The 21,739-nt window shown below is 38.1% G+C and overlaps 2 protein-coding genes across 3 annotated transcripts; one reads left to right on the forward strand and one right to left on the reverse strand.

Moving 5' to 3' along the window:
- Positions 1-610: 610 nt before the first annotated feature.
- Positions 611-17,632, reverse strand: LOC146475128 (protein kinase C delta type-like). Of its 2 annotated transcripts, XM_085116162.1 has the most exons (16): positions 17,131-17,627; positions 12,641-12,701; positions 12,079-12,241; positions 11,222-11,253; positions 10,802-10,887; positions 9,970-10,099; positions 8,984-9,081; positions 7,405-7,677; positions 6,477-6,650; positions 5,284-5,375; positions 4,647-4,709; positions 4,043-4,181; positions 3,627-3,707; positions 2,951-3,058; positions 1,874-2,014; positions 611-1,328 (listed from the first exon to the last, which is right to left on the reverse strand). In XM_085116162.1, the coding sequence occupies exons 1-16, from the start codon at positions 17,452-17,454 to the stop codon at positions 1,176-1,178; spliced, it is 2,118 nt and encodes a 705-aa protein (XP_084972288.1). In that variant the 5' UTR covers positions 17,455-17,627; the 3' UTR covers positions 611-1,175. The 2 variants fall into 2 exon arrangements, with proteins under 2 accessions (XP_084972288.1, XP_084972289.1); XM_085116163.1 differs by lacking the exons at positions 611-1,328; positions 1,874-2,014 and adding an exon at positions 2,742-2,805 and having other exon boundaries at positions 2,916-3,058; positions 17,131-17,632.
- A 1,094-nt stretch (positions 17,633-18,726) lies between these two features.
- On the forward strand, positions 18,727-21,357 carry LOC146475129 (uncharacterized). The gene is made up of 2 exons (XM_085116187.1): positions 18,727-18,843; positions 18,960-21,357. Exon 2 carries the CDS (start codon positions 18,972-18,974, stop codon positions 20,064-20,066), a length of 1,095 nt encoding a protein of 364 aa, XP_084972313.1. The 5' UTR covers positions 18,727-18,843; positions 18,960-18,971; the 3' UTR covers positions 20,067-21,357.
- Positions 21,358-21,739: the final 382 nt, after the last annotated feature.

Genomic DNA, 21,739 nt, shown 5'->3' on the forward strand with positions numbered 1-21,739 from the left:
AGCATCACACATTGCGCATGCGTGATTCGTTGTTTTCAAGGCCTGCCCTCAACCCCAGAGCTGTTCCCTTTTGCGCATGTAGCCAAGCCGAGATGCTCTGGGGTCGAGAATGTTTTCACCCCAACTGGAAGCTCGAGCAAAACTTTAGCTTTACTTTGAAATCCGTTATTTATCGGCAGGTTGCTTGAAATTATAAAGATTGTTAAGTCTAGCTGTCAAAATCAATAAATTCTGCAAAGCATCATAAACCGGTGCCAAACGCGGGAAAATATGTAAGCAGTACCAAGCGCAGAAAACTGAAGTGACCGGGGAAACTTGTAAGCAGTGTAAAGCGCGGGAAAATGTAAGCGGTGTCAACTGCCAAGCGCGGGAAAAGATGTAAGCGGTGCAAAGCGCGGGAAAACATGAAAGCGGTGCCAAGGAAGACATCTATCTGGTTTCAAATGCAGGAATTGGTTATATGTTATTGTAACTCTAATGGGTTGGGGAAGTTGCGAGACGGCACGGATTTAATATTCTGAAACAACGACGGAGGTCGGGGAAGAGAAAACTGAGCAGACTTCGAAATAGCTGCTTTTACAGACTACGAAACGTAATAATCACCACGAGATATTTTCGCCACATTTATTTGTATCAGACCAAAAATGTCGTGCAAATAATTTATATGTACAAATAAAAGTGCTACATCACTTCTGAAGAAATACTTCATACGTGCTTACTACCTAAAGAAAACGTAAAAGATTGGGAAAAATATAAAAGTTAAAACTAAACTGTATTTTATAAAATTCTTAACCTACGCAAAAGGCATTTCCGTTTTTCGAAGGAATTGGTAAAAAGAATTGGTAAAAGAATGTTGTATAATAATGCTTACGATCTTTCTACCCAAGGGTGACTAACATCTACCTTCTCTTTATTATATCAATACATTTACATTAAGTCAACTGTGGGAAGATCATCGGCTAAAAGACTCTCTTTGAATTCCGTGTGGTTGATCATTGAGTCACTCTTTACAAGACAAAACGAACCTAATTATCCGCTAGAAAATTTACAACCACAATGCTAACTACATAATTAAAAATTTAAAACATAAAACTTCATTTTATGAATCAGCTACACCTTTCCGAAGTGGAATTCGATTTATTTTTCGAGACAAACTGTCGCACGATACGAACTGTTCAATGTTGGGTTCCAAAGTACGGATTCACAAATGAGAATCCCCGGAACTGTCCCTGGTCCATAGATTGAAGCAAGTCCTTGTCTGTTGGCGTGAACTGCGGTACGTCCATGGTGAAATCCGGATCAAAGTTATTGGTGTCATGATCAGATTTCTATGGAAAGAAATAAGATAATTGGGTACAATTGATTATTGAATCAAACATCGAGATGATCACAGCAAACGTATGCGAAGCTTGAATATACCCGGGTTGAAATTGATAGCGTATTTTGCACGCTTGACATCACCAGGCAGCACGTTTCGCCGCTACAGGGGGTGGATGGATTGGGAAGGAGAGGGAAGTGCGTGCTTAAACCTGGTGACATATGCACAAGTCGAACACGCCTCTTAACGAAAAGTGTTGCCGATAACTAAGCTTAGGAACGCAGCGACCCCTCCCCTACCCCGCTTACGGTTCACCGCTACTCAATATAGGTAGGAAGAGAAAATGCAAAGAAACGTTGCCTGACGAACGGACAAGAAAGACGGCAGTTACTAGGACTCGAACAAACAGCTATTATGGCTAATTCGTAGGTTAAGTAGCTGCCCTTCGCACCTCTAACGTTTAAACGCACGCAAACATTTAAATCTTAGCATGCGTTCTCAAAAAGTTTCCTTCCATTCTTCAATAAGTGTTCTTTTTCTGTAAAGTTTACTCACCACTAACGGTTTGAATGGCGGGTTTACCCTTCTCTGCTCAAGCTTTGTCCAATCTATGCGCTCAAAAAACTTGTGGTCGCGGATGTTAGGGTTTGAACCGCCTTTGTAACCAAGCCTTTCCACTGGTGATCTTTCGAACAACTGTGATAAAACGAGAAACGTATTATAAAAAAATCTTATCTAATAAAATCCAATCTTTTTACGTTCAAAATAAAGCTGGAAAAGGTCCTAAAGTCAGTTATTAAAATTTTATATAAAACACGAGGCCGCAGAACGGAACTCCTCACACTTGAATGATCACACTTTAGGATTTCATCAATTTCAACAGACTAAAAAGTAAGAACCACCTTGTACAGCATAATAAACAGCACCGCAGGAAAGTATAGCTCAGTAGCTTTCATTTTGATGGTCACACTTTAGGATTCCATCAGATTCAGATTTTCAGAGTTTTTTTATTTATGCACAATTTCAATAGTTAACAAGAAAAGGAAATTACAATACGTCACAAAAGTAACATAAAGACAACATTAAATTACATAAATCATCAAAGGTAAAATGTGCGCAATGACCAAAGGAGCTTAAGCTTTCGAGTTGCTCACTGCCACGGGCAGCTAACTGGCGTATAACGCACAACTAACTAAGTAGCACAAAACAAAAGAAAGATTCACAAACCAGAACAACCTTGTAGAGCACAATAAACAGCACCACAGGAAAGTACTGCTCAGTAGCTTTCGTTTGAATGGTCACACTTTGGGATTTCATCCACAGATTCAAACATTAGAAACACATAGTACAGCATAACAAACAGCACCACAGAAAAGTACTGCTCAGTAGCTTTCATCTGAATGGTCACACTTTGGAATTTCATCCACAGATTCAAACATTAGAACCGCATAGCACAGCATAACAAACAGCACCACAGGAAAGTACCGCTCAGTAGCTTTCATTTCAGTAGTCGCACTTTGCGGGACTTCATCCACAGATTCAAAAAATTAGAACCAACTGGTCCCACCATAATAAACGGTACCAGAGGAAAGGAAACTGCGTTATACCTTTGATCTCGGTTGCGTTACTCACCTGGGACAAGCAGTCTTCAGCATTGCTTGATATCCACTTTGGATAATGAACTTTGTCACGGCAGATGGAATCAAACAAGTCCTCTTCGTCTTCACCCGCAAACGGAGACTGATGACGAAAAACAAACACAGATAAGACTTTCACCAAAAGGATCAACCCAGCAAGTTGGATTTTTACCACCGACAGTTCAGTCTATCAAACGTGGCTTGATTAGTGGTTTGAAGGTGCTTTGGCCAAACTTTTGCGCCCACAGTTGTCGATCTGACAGTTTGGAGATCTGGCCCCAGTTATTCAAAGAGCGGATAGCTTTATCCAGCGGATAAGACGCTATCTAGCGGCAAAAATGTATTGGTTGGAGTACATTTTATCCACTAGATAGAGTTATCCGCTCTTTGAACAACCGGGGCCAGTTCAATAAGCTTAAATGCTGACAGGGATTTCTTTTGGTAGCGAGGCGCAAGTTTTATTTCAATTGTATAAGATTTTTCCGGAATCAAAGTTTCATTCAAACGCACTTTCAAATTGTTTACAAGTCTACCTTTCCATGATTTAATACACTTTTAAGTTGACCACGTTTTTACATCTGACTCGTCCCCAGTTGCCTCTCTTAATTGTTGCAACGTTAGGACGCGGGGTTGATGGGAAAGAAAAGAGGGAGTCTCTCCTCGAGCATTACCTGGCCAATCAGCATCTCGTATACAAGAACACCAAAAGACCACCAATCAGCGGACGCGTCATATCTCCATCCCTTCAAAATCTGAAAACGATAATTAAGAACTTCAATTTACACAATAACCCAAGAGAAATTTAGTCTGTCTCAAATAATTACGAGGTACAGCTTTCAACCTGGTTACCAATAGAGTGCGCAGTTGTTAAATGTTATTTTATAAAGTGAAAGCAAGGAACTGGAATCACCGAGAGTGCTTCCGGTGAGAACTGCCGGCATTGGTACGCCTCACTTGGCGCTGGCGGCCATGCGCGCAATTGTAATTCTAAACTACAAACGAGCCTGTTTGTTGTCGGCAACTGAGTTACCATGACTATGCACAAATTTGTTGTGGGGGACTCGACTAGTATTCCCTGCAAACGTACCTCAGGTGCAATGTAATCCGGTGTTCCACAGAATGTGGTCGCCTTCTTAGTCTCTAGGATTCCTTCCTTGCACATGCCAAAGTCTGCCAGTTTAATGTGGCCTTCGGAATCCAGCAGAACGTTGTCGAGTTTTAAATCTCTGTTAAATGAGAATAGTATAAGCAGTGTATGAGACTGGAAGCCTTCGCACATAGCCCGGCTTTAAAAATGTCGCCTGTAACGCAATACCGCTTGCACTCAAACGTCATCGTCACGCTCTCTAGTGACGCGAGCTTGCGCTGCCTGTGGTCTTAGAGGTTTTTGTCTTTGTCCTCAAACAAAATTGAGCCGTGAAGCGGCGATAACGAGCTGCTCAATTCTGTTTGAGGAGCAAAGGAGCTGGGACCAGGGTACGGATAATCACGCGTATTTAACAAAATTGAAACTTCCTTTTAATTCTCCACCATACTGAGCGCTTGAAAGGGAATAAAATTTATGAAACTGAGTAGTTGCTTAAGTTGCGTACATAACTGCGACGGTCTTTCATTGATTAATACTGAGCGCTTGTTGTTGTTAATTTTTGACACTGTGTTGGTGCATCAATTTTCTCCCTATTGACATTTACCTGTAAATAATTCCTCGGCCGTGTAAGAACTCCAACCCACAAACAATCTCAGCTGCATAGAACCTGTAGGAGACAACAAGAACAATTAAAGAAGTCACTCAACACGGAGCATCATTCCAATATTTCTCGACATTTTCTTGATTTTGTGACTTATCTTTGTACTGAGACGATTTGTGACGTCATCAGTTTTTTAACAAAAACTTGAATATCTCTGGAACGAGAGAAGACATTCAAAAAAAAAAAAAACGCCATTCTTATTCTTTTTGAAAGGACTTTCAAATAGGTATAAATCATTTTTCACTTCATATGCACTTTAAGTAGCGTAGACAGTTTTGATTCTACCTCGTGCAATAGCGGCGAGTTGGTACGGTTTTGTCGGAAGCAATTTTTAACAGACTTTAATGTTCCCTGTTGGTGCGAACAGCAGAATTCGAAATTTTGTGCAAATGGAACGTAATTTCGTTGTCCGTTTTCTCCAGAAAATTCCCAGTTGAGTAGACCCACGCGTTCCATGAACAAGCCAAACGGGTTGGGGTAATCTCAAAGTAGATCACATAACCTGAACATTGATTTCTAAGTTGTGTTTTCGTCGGAGTTACCATCGTGGTTGTGTAACGTTCTTATTGTAATCTCATACCTGGATCGTGGCTCGTCAAACTTCCCAACTGTTTGTATGTGGAACATCAAGTCGCCCCCTCCAAGGTACTCCATCACGAAAAACAGGTGATCCTGATAAACGAACACAAAACACAACCACTGAATTAAAGAGAAATGGACTACTCCTAACATTTAAACAGTTTAGTTGAGTGGAGATGATGCTACGGCCATGAATCTCAATCTATAGATTGATAGACTGAGTCTTACATGTACAGTCAACTCTCGCCTTGTGGGCACTTAACTATTACGTACACCCTAGCCTGCGAGCAAGCCCCCAAGAGAGCTTGCTCGCAGGCTACGTACACCCCGATAATACAGACAGCAGCTAAATCCCCGGCAAAAAATAATTTACAGACGTTTGACTGAAATAAGTTCCCGTTATTACGGAATCTCGTTATTAAGGACTCTAACTCGTAGTCCCGGGGGTGTACGAAATAAAGGAAGTTGACTGTATATCGTAATTAATCGCAACTCTCGCGTGGCGTATCCTTTTCGGCACCATTTTGTCTACTTGGAAGAGAATTACAAGAGAACAACAACAACAAAAACACGATTTCAGCTCTATCAATGCAAGCGATATTGAACAGGTGATTTTGAAGCTAAAAATTCTTTAGATAAACACATCGAAATAAGTAGTACGAGATTTATTAACCAACTTAACCTTCTGTATCATAATTAAAATATTGCTATTAGGCATTTTTGTTCTCTATACAGTAGTGTTAGAAATTGTAATAGTGTTGTTTTTACAGTAAGTGTTGTATTGTAAGTCTATAATAGGTAAAATAGTAAAATACAAAACAACAACAACAAAAAAAACCAACAACTTAACCTTCTGTAATCAGTAACACATAAAACTATAAGAAAAACTGAAAAAGGATGAGCGCACGTTAGCAAACCGGTTTTTTCGCTGTACGGGATGTAACCTTCAAACCAGTTTTTTTTTTAATTTGGAGGGCACAGGTTCGTGAGCTGTCTGCAATTAAGTGCTATACCCTCATTAAATAGACATTTACTTACTTACAGTACAAATAACTGTGAGAATATCGCAGCATATCTGTACTCGTTTTAAGCGTTATTCGACCTGTAGGGCTATATGGAGGTGGAGAATAAATTTATGTATAATGTAAACGATTTACTGTTCAAGGCGCACGTGAAACTATCAGATCTCCCTACCTGAGACTGGAATGCTGAATGCAGATGAGTTAAGAAAGGATGTCTTGTGGCTAAAGCCAGGACTCTTCGCTCCACCATTGTACACTCTACATCGTCGTCTTCCAAAACTACATCTTTCTTGAGCGCTTTGATGGCAAAAGCTTTCTTGGTTTCCTTCAGCTCGCAGAGAAGAACCTTAAGGAAGAGATCATAGCATGACTTTGTTTCTTTGGAAAGCCCAAATATTCAGTGGTTTTTACGTGCTATTAGAGATCCAATTCATTTGTGTCGGTGCGGAATGAAAGTATTGATCAACAGCCTTTACCTGAACGTACATGTACATTGTACATGTCACACGTTAAGAATCTGACTCACAGACTCAAAAAGTTAGAACCACCTTGTACAGTATAATAAACAGCACCACAGGAAAGTACTGCTCAGTAGCTTTCATTTGAATGGTCACACTTTAGGATTTCGTCCACAGACTCAAACGTTAGAAGCACCTTGCACATCACAATAAACAGCACCACAGGAAAGTACTGCTTTGTAGCTTTCATTTGAATGGTCACAAATTAGGGTTCTCATCCACAGGCTCAAAAGTAAGAACCGTCTTGTACAGCATAACAAACAGCACCACAGGAAAGTACTGCTCAGTAGCTTTCATTTGAATAGTCACACTATAGGATTTTATCCAGATGCTCAAAAGTAAGAACCACCTTGTACAGCATATATGTAATAAACAGCACCACAAGAAAGTACTGCCCAGTATCATTTAAATGGTGGCACTTTAGGATTTCATCCACAGACTCAAAGAAAAAAAAAAAAGAACCACCTTGTACAACATATCAACAGTACCATTCAAAATCCAGCTCAATAGCTTTCATTTCGTCCTCCATCAACACAATACACAGCACAAGCGCTACAAAACAGAATATTCCAAAAACAATACCTTGCCAAAACTGCCCTTGCCAAGCACTTTCAGTAAATTAAAATCATCAATGTGATAGAGCCGTTGTTGAATCCTCCGGACGTCTTTTCCTTGAATGCTACTGGTCCGTTGAGGAAGCGGAGGAGAAATGGCATCCCACAATGCCTCATAAACTCCAACATCATCATCATCATCGTCGCTCTCCTCGTCTGTTTTACTCGTTGGAGAGGATTTGCCTTTTCCTGCCATACCGGGTTTCTGTCCTTCGCTAATTTTACGCTTCCTGATATCATCCTATAGAATTGTAAACAAAAGGTTTTTTCGTGAGGTTTTCCAACGGTTTTTCCAAAAGGTTGCTTCAAAGATTTCATGAAGGTGTTCCAAATGGTTACTGAAATTTTTTTCAAAAGGCTTCCAAAGGAATTTTCAAAAGTTTAACCAAAGCGCTTCCTTAGATTTTTAAAAGTTTCCGACGATTTGACTTACAGCAAAAGCTTTTCCGACAATTTTTCAAACTTTTCTTCATAAGATGACCACGTTTGCTTTTTTTTTTTTGCATGAAGACATCAATTTGTCAATAGCGGTATTTTTCACTGTGCATTAAATACTGGTGACGGCATGTGCTACAGTGTGTATTACAACTTGATGGTGCAGCAGTGTGATACTAAGCGAGGAATGGCCTTTGTAGCAGCGGATTTAAACGTACATGTAGGCACTAAGTAAGTATCGCCTCGTGCGGCAAATTTTTCCAGACTTAAGAAGCTCTACGAAAAAACAATGTAACTAAGTAGCTCTGCACACAGAGAGAAACTAGGATTGTCCAAGAAAGACTGCTATCTTCTCATAAAAGCTACTGAATTTATGAGCAGAAATATACATTAAATGTATCGACAGAGTTTTGTTTGTTCTATAATCGTCATGTAGATAGTGTACAGAAAAGTTCGTAGGTAATGCGCGACACTTGCAATTGTTTTCTTGCATGGTTTTCTTCCGCACTGAAGAAGGGTTATATACCCAAAAAGTATTTTTTTAAACATTTCTGACATTTCTTGATGTTTATTACAATATAAATCCAGAGTTCCAGATACATGTAACTTTCAAAGTCAGGGCTGAGTTGCTCGAAGCATGCTTAGCGCTAACCATTGGTTAAGAGGTATTAAAACCTATAGGTTGTCATGGCATTTAACCCGGGTTAGCGCTAACCATGCTTCGAGCAACTGGGCCCAGGAAGTTAATGAAGAATTTTGAGGGGTCAATAGATAGAGATAACTTTAAATAACTTTACTTGTGTCGAAGTACATGTAGCGCTAATTGGGGACACTATAAATCAGTGAAATAAATAAACAAACCGAACATAACATATCTTAAAAATCCCAACTGCTGGGAAGCAATCAGTTGGCTATTTACAAAGCGTGGCCTTGGATTTGAAAACGGGGCTACCGCTTAACAAATCGAAGTGGTGGTACGAGTCCGGCGCCCTAACCAATAGATAACCAAAAGTTTACCATTCAATTTGCTGGGTCAGAAAGCCTACTTCTCAGGGTTTTGACCTGCGGTGGCCCTCCCTTATCTGGAACACTGTGCAGGGTGGAATGCTCACCTTAGCATTTGCCATGGCCTCCGCTAACAGCTTTTGATTTACTCCACAAAGGTTAGGAACAACAGCTTTACACTTTTTGTGGCAATTCATATTGCAGTCTACAAAAAGGAAATTTAGAATACATTGAACAAGGGCAGCGCATCACTGGTACAAAAAATAAACTTCACGGTAATGTATTTGCTTGGTAAATTATACAACTTACGTGTGATCTAAAATTACCATGAAATTTACTCAATTTTTGTTTTGAACTTTTACAAAGAATTATAAATGGTCTGAGAAGCTTTTTTTAACACTTGAAAGAGTCAACAAAAAGTTTTGTTTTCAGGATCAAAAATTTATGTTCAAACACAAGCTGTTGATTCCCTCATGGAATCTTTGTCAAGTGGTGTTGGACGGTTTTGTCACATGAATAAGAGTGTTTCATCGTGGCAATAATATTATTTCCAAACACCTTGAAGCTGGTTAAAAAATTTTTTAATAATAATAATAATAATAATAATAATATTTATCCAGGGAGCCCACTCGCCTTGGCGGTTTTCAGTGGGGCCCTGCAAATTAAAAATGAAATAAAAAATAAAATTACCTAAAAATTATTTCACAAGATCAAACGAATTTAAAAATAGCTAAAAAATCATCATTCACAAACTTTTAAGCTTTGCCTTAAAAAGGGACAATGATTTGATGTTTTCAAAGTCATTGTCTAAGCTGTTCCAGTCCTTAGAGGCTTGATAAATAAAAGTTTGCTTGCCCCAATTGGTACGCACGCGAGGAAGGTGTAAATCATTACTTCTACGAGTAAGATAAGAATGAAAACTACTATTGCGTCTGACGTCAAATTTAAAATCAATTTCCCCCAACAGATATTTTTGCATCACTTTGTGGTGTTTGGAAATTGGATGAAACATTCTTCATACATTTCTTTATTATTACTTACAGTGTATGCATGTGCAGAGTGAAGGTCTGAAGGAATTTACATGAAAACCTACCTTGGCATTTTAAGCCTTGTTTGTACAATCCATAGAGCATAGATCCACAGTGATCACAGAATGTCGGACTAAAGAAAGTTGTTTCCTTGAATTTGTGTGGCATGTCAATCTTGAATCTTTCTTTCATTTTCTGTAGATGTGTTTGTAAAAAGAAATTAATAAAAGCAATTTAGAAACTGTGTCACTAAATGCCTCCATAAAACATATTAAATTAAAAAAAAAAACACACACTGTCTTGCTATGCCAGGCAGTTTTAATTTGGCAATTAGTGCTTTTAACTTGCAACTCTGTACTTCCACAACTAATTGCCTTAAAAATTTCAGGATTGTCTTGTATTGTGGCTGTTTTATTATAGTCTGCAGTGCAAGCGTTTTTTTTTTTATGGCCAAGTGTTCCATTAACAGTTGTTGTTCATGCATATGAGGCCACCATCTTGAATTTCCAAATCATGGAAGCAAGTCGTGGGTGATAATGATGATAATGATAAATTGTGACACTGTGACTGCATGTGAATGGTTCAAATAAATGTTGTGCCACTAGCGCTAATGACACAAATGATGGATTAGTGAATTAAGTTGAATTCAGTCTGTATTGTGTGTCAATTAAAAGTGCTAAGTGAATCCATGAAACCCACGGAGGGCCAAGTTGAAAACTATCCTAAGTGGAAATAATGTGTCAATATGTTTATAATAAAAAAAAAATCTTGCCACTAAGACAATAAGAATATGGCACACAGTAGAAAGAGCTTGCAAGCTGATACCTACAGTGTAAGCTTAAAAGATACACTGAATGACTTCATGACATTTAAACAAAATAATGTAATTTACAATACCTTAGTCTCCTCAGCCACATTCTGTGTTCCAGGGCAATTGCTAAGGATTATTTCATGGCATCTTTTGTGACAAACCATTGTACAAACTGCCAAGATCAACGAAATGAAATTTAACCTTACAGATCTCATTTTAAATGTTAGTGAAAGTCTTGTTTTGGTTTAGAGATGTATTTGAGTTGAAGAGCTGCGTTCACAACTGATTATACACATTTGCACTGCCAATTTTAACTGGCTATGTTACAGCAGGACTATGAAAGCCATCAATATTATCATCATTAATATAATAACATGATATTTTATGTGTAGAATGCTTATTTATCAAATAAATAAATAATAGAAGTAAATATTTAACACACACTTATTTACAAATAATAAATTATTGTGAATATCAACCAAGATTAATGAGTGATTGACACTCACCTGTGCACTGATATCCTTGTTTTCCAAATCCCCTGAACAAGAAAGAAGTTTGTTTTAGTCTTCCAGTTCTTGCAGAACATGTGTCACATTTGGATATACACTGTAGTTTATCATACAATTTCTTATTCATATGGTCATGCTCTCCACGAGTCCACCACAGCTCAGTGGTAGGGCACCTAATAGAAGGGGTATCGAATGGTCTTTGCGAGAATTTGCGAGCATGCGAGCAGTGTGTTTATTTTTGCGAGCTCGAGCAGTTGTCAAATTTTTCTTGCGAGCAGCGAGCACTTGAGAAAAATACAGATGGCGAGCAGCGAGTTTTGCGCCAAGTAATAGCTAATAATCTGGCTGACACCTCCAAAACACAACAGCAGTTACAGGCTGAACTGTTAAAGAAAGACTGAAGCCAGAGGTAAGGATGTTTCAACCTTTTTGTTTTAACCATATTATAACTGATTTTTCATTTATTTATGTATAAAAAATAAATACAAAGGAGGATTAACGAAATTTCGAGCAATTGAGCACACGTTAACGAGAATGCGAGCATGCGAGCAGTTGCAAAAATTTTGCGAGCACGAGCAAGCGAGCACCCGTGTAATTTTTGCGAGCAATTCAAGCAAAGGATAAAATTTTGCAAGCACTTTTAAATTAAATGGGACCATTCAATACCCCTTACAGACCTTAACTGTTGACCAGACACTGATTTTTTTTATAATCTTTTTTTCCCCTTAATTTCATTTCAGTTTCATTATGGTACAGTAATATAAAGATTTATCTTAGACATGGAGAGGAGATGGTCGGGTGTTGGCATCTGTAAAACAGCTTTAATTTATATTTATCTTATATTATTAACTCACCACATGAATTCTGTACAGACGGAACAGAACACCGGTTGTCGGAAGAACCTGGCAACAAATCTGTGTCCCCTTATTATGTGACATTTCTGTTTTCGCATGGCACCCCGTCGGCCAGTGAGACCACTGTGATTCTCGTGGGGTTTGCCTTCTTTTGTGGGGTCATCTGTACATGTGAATAAATATTATTATTATGAATTGTAATAGCCTCATGCTGGCTGTTTTTTAAGAGCATACAAGTACATGTCATCAACAGGGCTATAGTCCTATAATTGGACCTAACTTTTGAGAGTGCCTATACTGGTATTCAAAGGAACACTTTTATTGATCCATTAATAATTCTCCCATGTCACTGTTACTTTTACCTAAACTGTATGCTGTAGAAGGTGGTTCTATATGTACGTGCATGCAAGTCTTAAGCCTCTGGATAACATTCTAAAGTGAAACGATTCATAGACAAATGAAAGCTACTGAAAAGCTATTTCTTGTGTTGGAAGCAAAATGGAATGTCCTCCAAACAAATGTGTACAAAATTCAACTAAAATCACCAAGTAGTCTAGCTTACCTATTACTTCAGTAAAATGTCTAACTTGTACTAGTAGTCTACCGGTGGGTTGAAGATCCAACTAATAAAAAAAATAAAAAAAAAAACAAGAAATTAATAAAAGGATAAAATCTGTGAATTGCATGGTTTTCACTTAAGGACGGTGCCTACCAATACCGAAGTATTTTTGTGTGGTTTATGACTATGCGGGAAAAGCAGATCTTAGCAAGGGCTATTGGAATCCAAAAAGAAAATTGGGGGTAACCATGCATTTTTCAGAAATAACTAAGCAATAACATCTCTAAAAACCGCCAAAATATAAAGCAATGTATGGGATTTTTTCCTAAATCGAAGCTTAATTATCTCTGAAAAATGCATGGTTACCCCCAATTTTCTTATGAGATACCAAAAGCATTTGCTAAGTTCTGCTTTCTCCGTATAGTTTTAAACCACGCAAAAATATTCCTGTATTAGTAGGCACCACCTATAGGAAACCTGAGTATCTCGAGATGCGCAGAACGTATGCGCAGCAGCAATAGTAGGCACCGTCCTTAAAGGAAAGTGCCTCAGTTTTTAGTGCGCAAATGATTACATTTCAGGAGGGTCCAAGAAACTCATGTTTCTTAAGCCCTAACAGTGATCAGCATCAAATTTCTCCTTGCAATGACCATGCCTATCCCTGAAGTCATGAGAATTAAGAACATGACCACCCAAGGTGAATTTTCTTGATATTTTAATAACTTCTCCCCAGTCCGTTTTAAAGAAAAGCGTGGGTTTTTTAGGAAAGTGTGCGTTTTAAGGAAAGTGTGGCAAAGTGTGGGCAGGTCTGCTACAAATGTGTTAAACCATTTAAGCAGGCTTGATAGGGTGCAGGGAAAAAACTGGAAATTGTGCTGGATTTTGGGAAAAAACATCAATTTTGTGGGAAAGTGTACAGTACTGAAAAACTTGTTTGAAGAAGCTGGTTATCCTTTTTGTCTCCGACTAGATTTCCATACAAAGCAAATCTTGTAGTATTGTGTGGGCATAATGTCCCAATACATGTAGTCACCAGCATCTTATTTTCCTTGCACATGTACTACTGATCTCTACTTGTTCAAACAGATAGATCATGAGAATAATTAACAAATCGACGGCAGTTTTCTATGGTCTATACTCTTATAGCCCTTAAAATGATGTCAAAAAACGTTCAAAACTCAAGTGGAACCACGAGCTGCAGGCGAGTGCTTTTAAATCAATTCTCCCAACTAATACCATATAAGCAGTATATGGAGAACAGTAAGGAGAATATTCATGTTGACACTCGGGCTTAGGCCTGGTTTACACGTACGACGCAAGCATAAGCATAAGCACAAGCATAAGCACAAGGATGTTTACACATGCGATAAGCATAAGCATAAGATGACATACGCAAGCGCAGAAGCATAAATTTTGCTGCCGCCATTTTGCAAATGGCAACGCATGAGTAACTAGAATGTACGCTGAAAACCTGTCACTGTTTTTCCGTTTTATTTCCTTGCGCTTGTGCTCATGCTTGCGTCGTCCCGGTTTACACGTACGACGCAACAACGCAAGCATGTAGCACAAGCACAAGAGAATGGAAATCGTTCCATTCTCTCAAATTTTTACCTCTTGAATTTTAAGGTTTATCACATAGAATTCTAGGAAAGATTAAAAACACCGTTTACCGTTTTTAAATATCTGCATTGGTTCAGGAGATATTCACGTTTGAAAAATGTGTTAACTATGTAAATGAGAGGACTGATAACGTCATATTCTCAACTCAATATAACATCAAGTATATAAATAGAGCTATCTCAGTCAATTTACAGCAGAGACCATTGAAACCTGGCAGGCTAATAGTTCTAAAGGCAATACACCTACAGCTATAAAAAGATTCGTTTCCATGGCAACTCACTCTTTTCCAGTCCCCTCCAACCTGATTTCAATATTTTAGTGATTTTCAGCTTGAAAAACATTTAACAAGGTCACAGACTCGACCTAACATATTTATACGCTATCTGGATCATGCACCATTAGCAAATATCAAAAAAAGAATGCCAAAGGTGGCCAGCAAAGCCTTAAGTATCAGGGAGGACTGGAACCCAGTATGTTGCCATGGTAACAAAACTGACAAGCTCATATTATGGAGCGCACCTAGAACAATGTAACCGTAAAGAATCGAGCATTTCTGATACAAATTGGCTGAGATATCTTTTATGATGTCATCACTTGGCTAATTTGCATATTTTAAAAACTTGAATATCTCTGGAACAAAAAGAGATATTTGAAAACAGTAAACAGCATTATTCTTCACGTACAGACTACTTGTTTATGTTTCAAAATGGCTCAGATTAGAAAGACGCAAATTTCGCCTTCTATTGTTACTGTGTACACGTTTTGCGCATCTCGAAGATACTCAGGTTTCCTATGGGTGGTGCCTACTAATACAGGGATAATTTTGCGCGGTTTAAAACTATAGGGAGAAAGCAGAACTTAGCAAATGCTTTTGGTATCTCAAAAGAAAATTACGGGTAACCATGCATTTTTCAGAGATAATTAAACTTCAATTTAGGAAAAAAATCCCATACATTACTTTATATTTTGGTGCTTTTTAGAGATATTATTATTTAATTATCTCTGAAAAATGCCTGGTTACCCCCAGTTTTCTTTTTGGATTCCAAGAGGCCTTGCTAAGATAAGTTTTTCCCGCATAGTCATAAGCCGCACAAAAATACTTCGGTATTAATAAGCACCGTCCTTTAATGCCTGAGGTAAACTGATGCTCTGAGTGATCTTGACTGGTGCAGATTTCAATAAGGTTGGCAAATCTACTAAAAACTGGGTGTTATGATCAAAACAACATTATGACCCAAAATGTGATCAAAATATGATATTATTATATATAATGAGAAGACAAAATTTGAATTTGAACACAAACCACAACTGTACTGTATATGTCGAGAAAGAGGTTGTTGTTGTTCATCGCGGTAGATACAATAACAATAAGTGTATTATCGTTTGTCTCATGATGTAGTAACTTTGAGACGTAAATCGTGACATCTTCGACTGGTTACTGCTAGTCTTCGTCAGGTGATGAGGTCGACTGGTTACGTCCCACCATTTATATCACCATGGTCGCCTGTGATTGGTGCATTTTTGGTACCACTTTATATGTATATCTGAAAACTACCATTTGTACTACTTCCTTGAAAAGCTCATTACATTCTTTAGCATCTCTGGCAGTATGACAAAAAGCTATCACGCAGATCTTATGTTATAATAAAAAAAAAACATTTTCGTATTTACAGCAATTCACTGAACAGATATTCACAAAATGAATGTTGCGTGCATGCAAATATACTGCACAAGATTTCACGATAAAACAAATAATTTATGTTTTTTGCAAGTTTTATATCTGGTTTGCCTGGTTTTATGCCTCATTTACACTTGTGGTGTGTCGTACAAGTGGTCTAGAACAGAAATTCGGATTCATTCAGCTGGCAGATGCATCCAAGCTTTGGCATGTGAAATGACGTGTACACAGCTGTATCCCATCAAGCCTTCTTACAAGCAATGTAAATAATCAATCCTTCAATGTATCCAAAATCATTACTGACCAACAATCTTTTAATCTTGATAACGATTTTGGATCCATCGACATATTAATTAACATTTGCTTTTAATATTTATTATAAGCACATTTAGTTTTGTGATTCACCTAAAAAAATCTGTATCATTTTTATAATCATCAACCGGCCGGCAAAACACAAACATTTTAGTGAAAACTGATATTCTGCTTTCATGTTTCAATTGTAATCTGAACTGCGCTCATTTTAAATTTTACAATACAATCATACATATCTACTGTAAGTTTAATGGAAATGTAATGTACCTAATTAAAAGACACTGTTGAGCTTTTCAATTTTTAAACGCCGATTGCAATGTACTCCGTCTCGCTGCTTCAATTAGTCGCCATGCAAGGGGAAAGCGGAAAATATATCAAATAGGCTTTTATTTAAAAAATGCGTGATTTAACAGGTAAGGTATGAAATGTTGCAAAGAAAACATTCTTTCCTAGAAGGTTTTTGTCGCTTGCTGCGCTGTCGCCAAAATAGAAGCAATAAACAAACGAATCTTGTTTGATTTATGTATGCAAATCTTGCAGGCCGTTGCAATTAAATTATTTTTCCCTTTTGTTTACAAGCTAATCCCTCTCTCAAACGCTATACATTGAAACCTCAAGTCTCCCCGTTCTAATTCTCAATAAGCTGAGAAATCAAGTTTACCAGCGAAGGATAGAAAATGAAAATGTGATGAATTTAAAATGAGTGTATTTACTAACAAGCTTCATCGTCATAGATATTTATTAATTATAATATTGTGAATCGTTTGAAGGTTGACACGCATTTGAAACACGAATATTTATAGCTTTTTACTCTTCTGAAACCAATATTTAAAATATTTTGTAACAAAAATATGTACCAGTGAAAATTAGTACAAAAACTTACCCAAACGCTGGAAAATCCGTGTGCATCTCGTTTGCATTGATCAACCAAGAACTGCACTCCAATTGATACATCTGCTACAACTTTTCCGTTCGATTTTTGTAAAACCACGATTGTTATTACGCGGCCCTCGTAAAGATGTGTATCAAAGCACTTATTCCATTCTGGATAAATCGTCTTTTTCTTCTGTACCAAAGAAATCCCATGATTCGCGGACATCACCGCTTCTTTTATGTGAACAGCACAGTAAGGATCGAGCGGCTGAGTGTCTTTCAACCACCCGGCCACCGGTTCGACTTCTATCAACTTTACACGGATAAATCCCATACTTGCTTCGCAGTTTAACACCGAAAACCTCAACTGCTATATCCTGTCTTGAAGAACTTTATCTTCCAGCATCACCTTGCCTATATACTCCTCACGAATTTCCAGGAACAAACGATCGTGGGCATGCTTCTGCTCCGTGACTCAAATTGAGCGCTGACTTCACTTTGCCGCGACCTTCAGACCGTGACACATCCCCTAATATGGCCGTTGCATCCAAATTAGGGCGTGTGATTTACATCACTTTACGCTGTTTATTGACTTCCGGGGGTTGTTCAGGGGGCGTTTTTTCTCTTACTTACGTCAAAAGGTTTCGACATCAGGTCCGGAAATAAATTTCTCCGTAACTTGCTTATGTTTCCGCGAAACAACAATTGATAAACAAATGGGCTCCTGTAAACAATCAAACTGTAAGATTAAATTTCCGCAGTGCTTCAGACGGTTTCCGCAGGTCTTCCTGGTCACACCCTATTTGACGTACGTGATAAGCTTACTTTTTTTCACTAATAAACAATTAACATGAGAAAGAGTAGTTAGCTAAGAGCATTAAACTTCCACTTTTTTGCCGAAAAAGCGGAAGTTTTACTAGCTCTCAAATCACGTCTGCAATAGTGTGGGTATTAAGGGTCAATGCTCACTGGAAATTAATCTGGTGATTTCGTGGTTAGGGAAGGAATAAAAAAATCAGTTTCAAAGTTAGGCATTTGTTGGAGCTGATGTTTGTTAAATCACTGCTCTTTGTAGTCTTCGACGCCACTTAAAAAACAAACCAACAACAACAACAACAACAAAACAGTTTGATTTAATTTGTTTTCACGGTTCACTTTCAACTGCATAATTCACACTGACAGCAAAAGTATAATCGCAAAATTAAAAAGGGTGACTTTATTTTCTCTCCCACAAGTTAGAGAAATGTAGATTTGTTCATCTTGAATATTCACATGGCAATCCAAAGACCAAGATTTGTTGAGCTCAGTAATGGCCTGCCTCAGCAGACCACGGCGTCTTCCGATGTCACGTTCATTAAAAAAAAAAGAAAGACCTGGCTAGGGAAAAGGTCGAAATTTCCGGTAAAGTTCTCGGAAAGCAGAATAAAATTTTAAAGCAAATACTATCAATTGAAAAAGCAATAACACCAGACAGAAAATAAACAATGTGGACGATACGAAAGTACAATAAAAGGCAAAAACAAAGCAAAACAAAAAAATAACAGCCAGGGTCCCCCACAGGCTAAATGGCCGCCTGTAAACCCCAAGGACATTAAACTGGTTCTTACATAGAGTACTTAGCCAAATGATATAAAATGGCGGACGCCGCTCTCTCAGAAATCTGACTGGGGTTTCGCGCGCATCCTGCCATTGAATTGAAGTCAAAACTCAACTCTTGTCTTCTGTAAGCAGTGTAAGTTTAATATTCCTCGATATTTTAAGTTTTGAATGACTAAGGGGATAACGCGATTCTGTTGTGAGGGGGTAACTAACTTAAATTTCTCCTTTTGAATTTAATAGTTTGTCGTGACGATGAACACAATGCTAACCGGGACAAAGAGTCGAAAGCTTGTATTACACTTGGACGTAAATGGCACAGTTTTCATCAGTGATTCCATCACGAAGTCCGTGACCCCAGAAGAGACTTTGAACGAGTACCTCACCGATGTAGCTTGGGGCAAAGTGGACGAGGCAGGAGAGTGGAAGAGTGATGCCAAAATATCTGTAAAACCACCTGAAAACAACTCTGTCTCGTATTATAAATTTGCCAAAGCAAAATACAGAGGGAAGCCAAGAAGTGAGTTTAAAGCGTGCGTTCGGAGATTCACCGAAGAAGAGATTGGAAAGCCATTTAGGCGATTCTATGACCAAATGATTGGCGCATTGGAATTCCCTGGGGACATAAGTAGTGGCAGTGGCACGCCATTACCTTCATTCCGAGACAAGGAAGGAGTACCACATCACAATATTGTGCCATCGTTTTACAAGCTTTTAGATCACCTTTTCGAAAGTGAAAGGGAGTTTGCCATTGTTTTCCGTACTTTTGGTGGGGATGGTCATGTTGTGTTGCAAGCGACGCGCGATTTCCTTATGGGGAGGCATGCGAAGGCCAAACACCCACAGGAAGTTCATGCGAGTGGTCTTCCTGTGAACTATCCAATGCATGAAGTGAACCCCACTACAGGAGAAATACTCAGATCAAGCAATGAAATGATCACTCTAAAATGCCCTGAAGATCACCTGAAGTTATCCAAGTTATTGGATATCTACAAATATTTTAGTCAAACAAATGACATCAAGTTGTTTGTTGACGACTATGAGTGGTGGAAATTACAAAGCTTTAATTCATTAGCAGCTAAGCCCTTGCTAATCGACCCCGATGATGATTCAGTGCACCATATCATGTTTGATGATAATTTCCGTTCTTGGGAGCCAGACGGTAGCATTGTTAATCTCCTGCTTGCCAAGGACGGTAGTTTTTGTAGTGTAGATCCAGCAACATTTGAGGATGTTTGTGTGGTTAAGGCTGATCTTTACCAGAGCATTTGTAACCGAAATTTTTTCATCGATAAAATTGATCTATGCGAAGGAAATTACAGCAAGTTTATTTCGGAAAGAAAAAATTAAAGAAAACTTCCTGTTCCATTATATATTACTGAATAATTATTGTTGTCTATGCTTGTGCTGTTTGAGTGTGCTGTTGCACACAATGCATTTGACTAAGAGTAGCACATTGAGGGTCGCCTTACTGGAGTCACACCACAAATATTGTAACAGTTGTAACTGAGCTAACCCATGCTAACCTGTTGAGAAATCATTGTTACAATATTTATAATAATTATTATTTATGTTTGGATTATTTAGCCAACCCACTGGTTGAGAAATCATCATGACAAGTCATGTTTGGATAATTTTTTATGTATAGGTCAACTGTGGACAGAACTTAACAAATTATAAACCTCTCTCTGCATTAGCTGTGTCCTTTGTCAACTAAATGAGGAGCTTTGCGGAAGAGGGCATAAGTGATAATTCAGACTTTAATGTAATCATTTACACAGTAACATTATTTTTTCTGAGTAATTTATTCTTGAAATCAGAAATGCAAGCAAAGTTCACTTCCAAGTGTAAGCTAAAAACATTTCAATTTAACAAGTTAACATAATGATTATGCATCACATTACCATTCAGCCAGTACAAACTACAGGTCTGAGAAAATTGTGCTGTTTGTCTCACAATTTTAGACTTTGTTTTCAAATACAGCGTAGGTCTAGCATTGATGCTTTTATGATCTTTACAGTCATTACTGAAGAAATTGTTACATCTTCATTGAAAAGTCAACAGAACAGAAAGCTCTTTTGAACTTGTACTTCTCTCAATATTAAAATAGACTTAAAGTATAATTATTTTGCTCTTATCACCCTTATTTTTAAATATAAATATTTTTTTCCTGAGGATCTAGATTTATGCATGTGTGTTTATGTAATATAATATATATTTTGTTTTTCTTTTGCTTTCCTTTTCAAAACAAATCTCTCTTCAAAAAGCAATAATTTAACAATCTTTGTATGTTAAGGGCTAAGTGTTCTAAGTTAAATTTTTTTTCTCCCCGTCTCCGTTACATTAACACTTTTTTCTTTCTTTCCTTTTTTTTTTTTGTCAAATTATATTTATAGCTCACTTTGAGAAAGAGTGATAGCCTGGGTCGAGAGTAGCTGCCCAAGCGATTGTTGGAAGGTTTGGGGGCCGTTAGCTGTTATCATCGCATTCAGCGTCCCCCCCCCCCCCCCCCACCCAAACAATCCCACAAATACTTGGGCGGTTACTCTCGACCCAGCCCATCACTCATTTTCAAAGTGGCTATTACAGACTGTTTTAGTGTGTTTTGTGGAGGTGAATAAAGATCAACAAATAGAACAGGTATGCGACCTTGCATAATTCAACTATACCTTCATAGATAGTTATTGCCGACTTTTCACCCTTTATTTCGCAAAATTGCCCGTACCCCCACAGAGGTAAAAAGTCGATTTTTTGGCCCAAAAAAAATTCCTGAAAAAGGTGTCAATCAATTCAGTGTGTCCGAAAACATCCTCCAGGACACTTTTTAGGCCTCCCAAGGGACAGGGGACAAAGAAATAGCCCACAAAGGATAAAGTCACCTTTCTGCACTTTTGTGTCAAAACTAAAAAATTTGCTTAGGGCATTGTTTGTACTTAAAAATGATTCCCAAGAGATGTTTTTGACACCTTGAGGTCAATAGGGACTTGCATTCTGGGTAATTTTGATTCTTCGGCGAAATGGGA

This window comes from Pavona decussata, unplaced genomic scaffold, assembly GCF_977016875.1.
Source record: "Pavona decussata unplaced genomic scaffold, jaPavDecu1.1 SCAFFOLD_85, whole genome shotgun sequence".
NCBI classification, from domain to species: Eukaryota; Metazoa; Cnidaria; class Anthozoa; order Scleractinia; family Agariciidae; genus Pavona; species Pavona decussata.

Coding starts and splice junctions, on each gene's coding strand:
- LOC146475128 (XM_085116162.1), bottom strand. CDS start 17,454: ATGGGATTTATCCGTGTAAAGTTGATAGAAGTCGAACCGGTGGCCGGG. Junction 11,254..12,078: donor GTCTGTACAGAATTCATGTG/GTGAGTTAATAA, acceptor TTTCTTGTTCAG/GGGATTTGGAAAACAAGGAT. Junction 1,329..1,873: donor CGCCATTCAAACCGTTAGTG/GTGAGTAAACTT, acceptor TTCTTTCCATAG/AAATCTGATCATGACACCAA.
- LOC146475129 (XM_085116187.1), top strand. CDS start 18,972: ATGAACACAATGCTAACCGGGACAAAGAGTCGAAAGCTTGTATTACAC.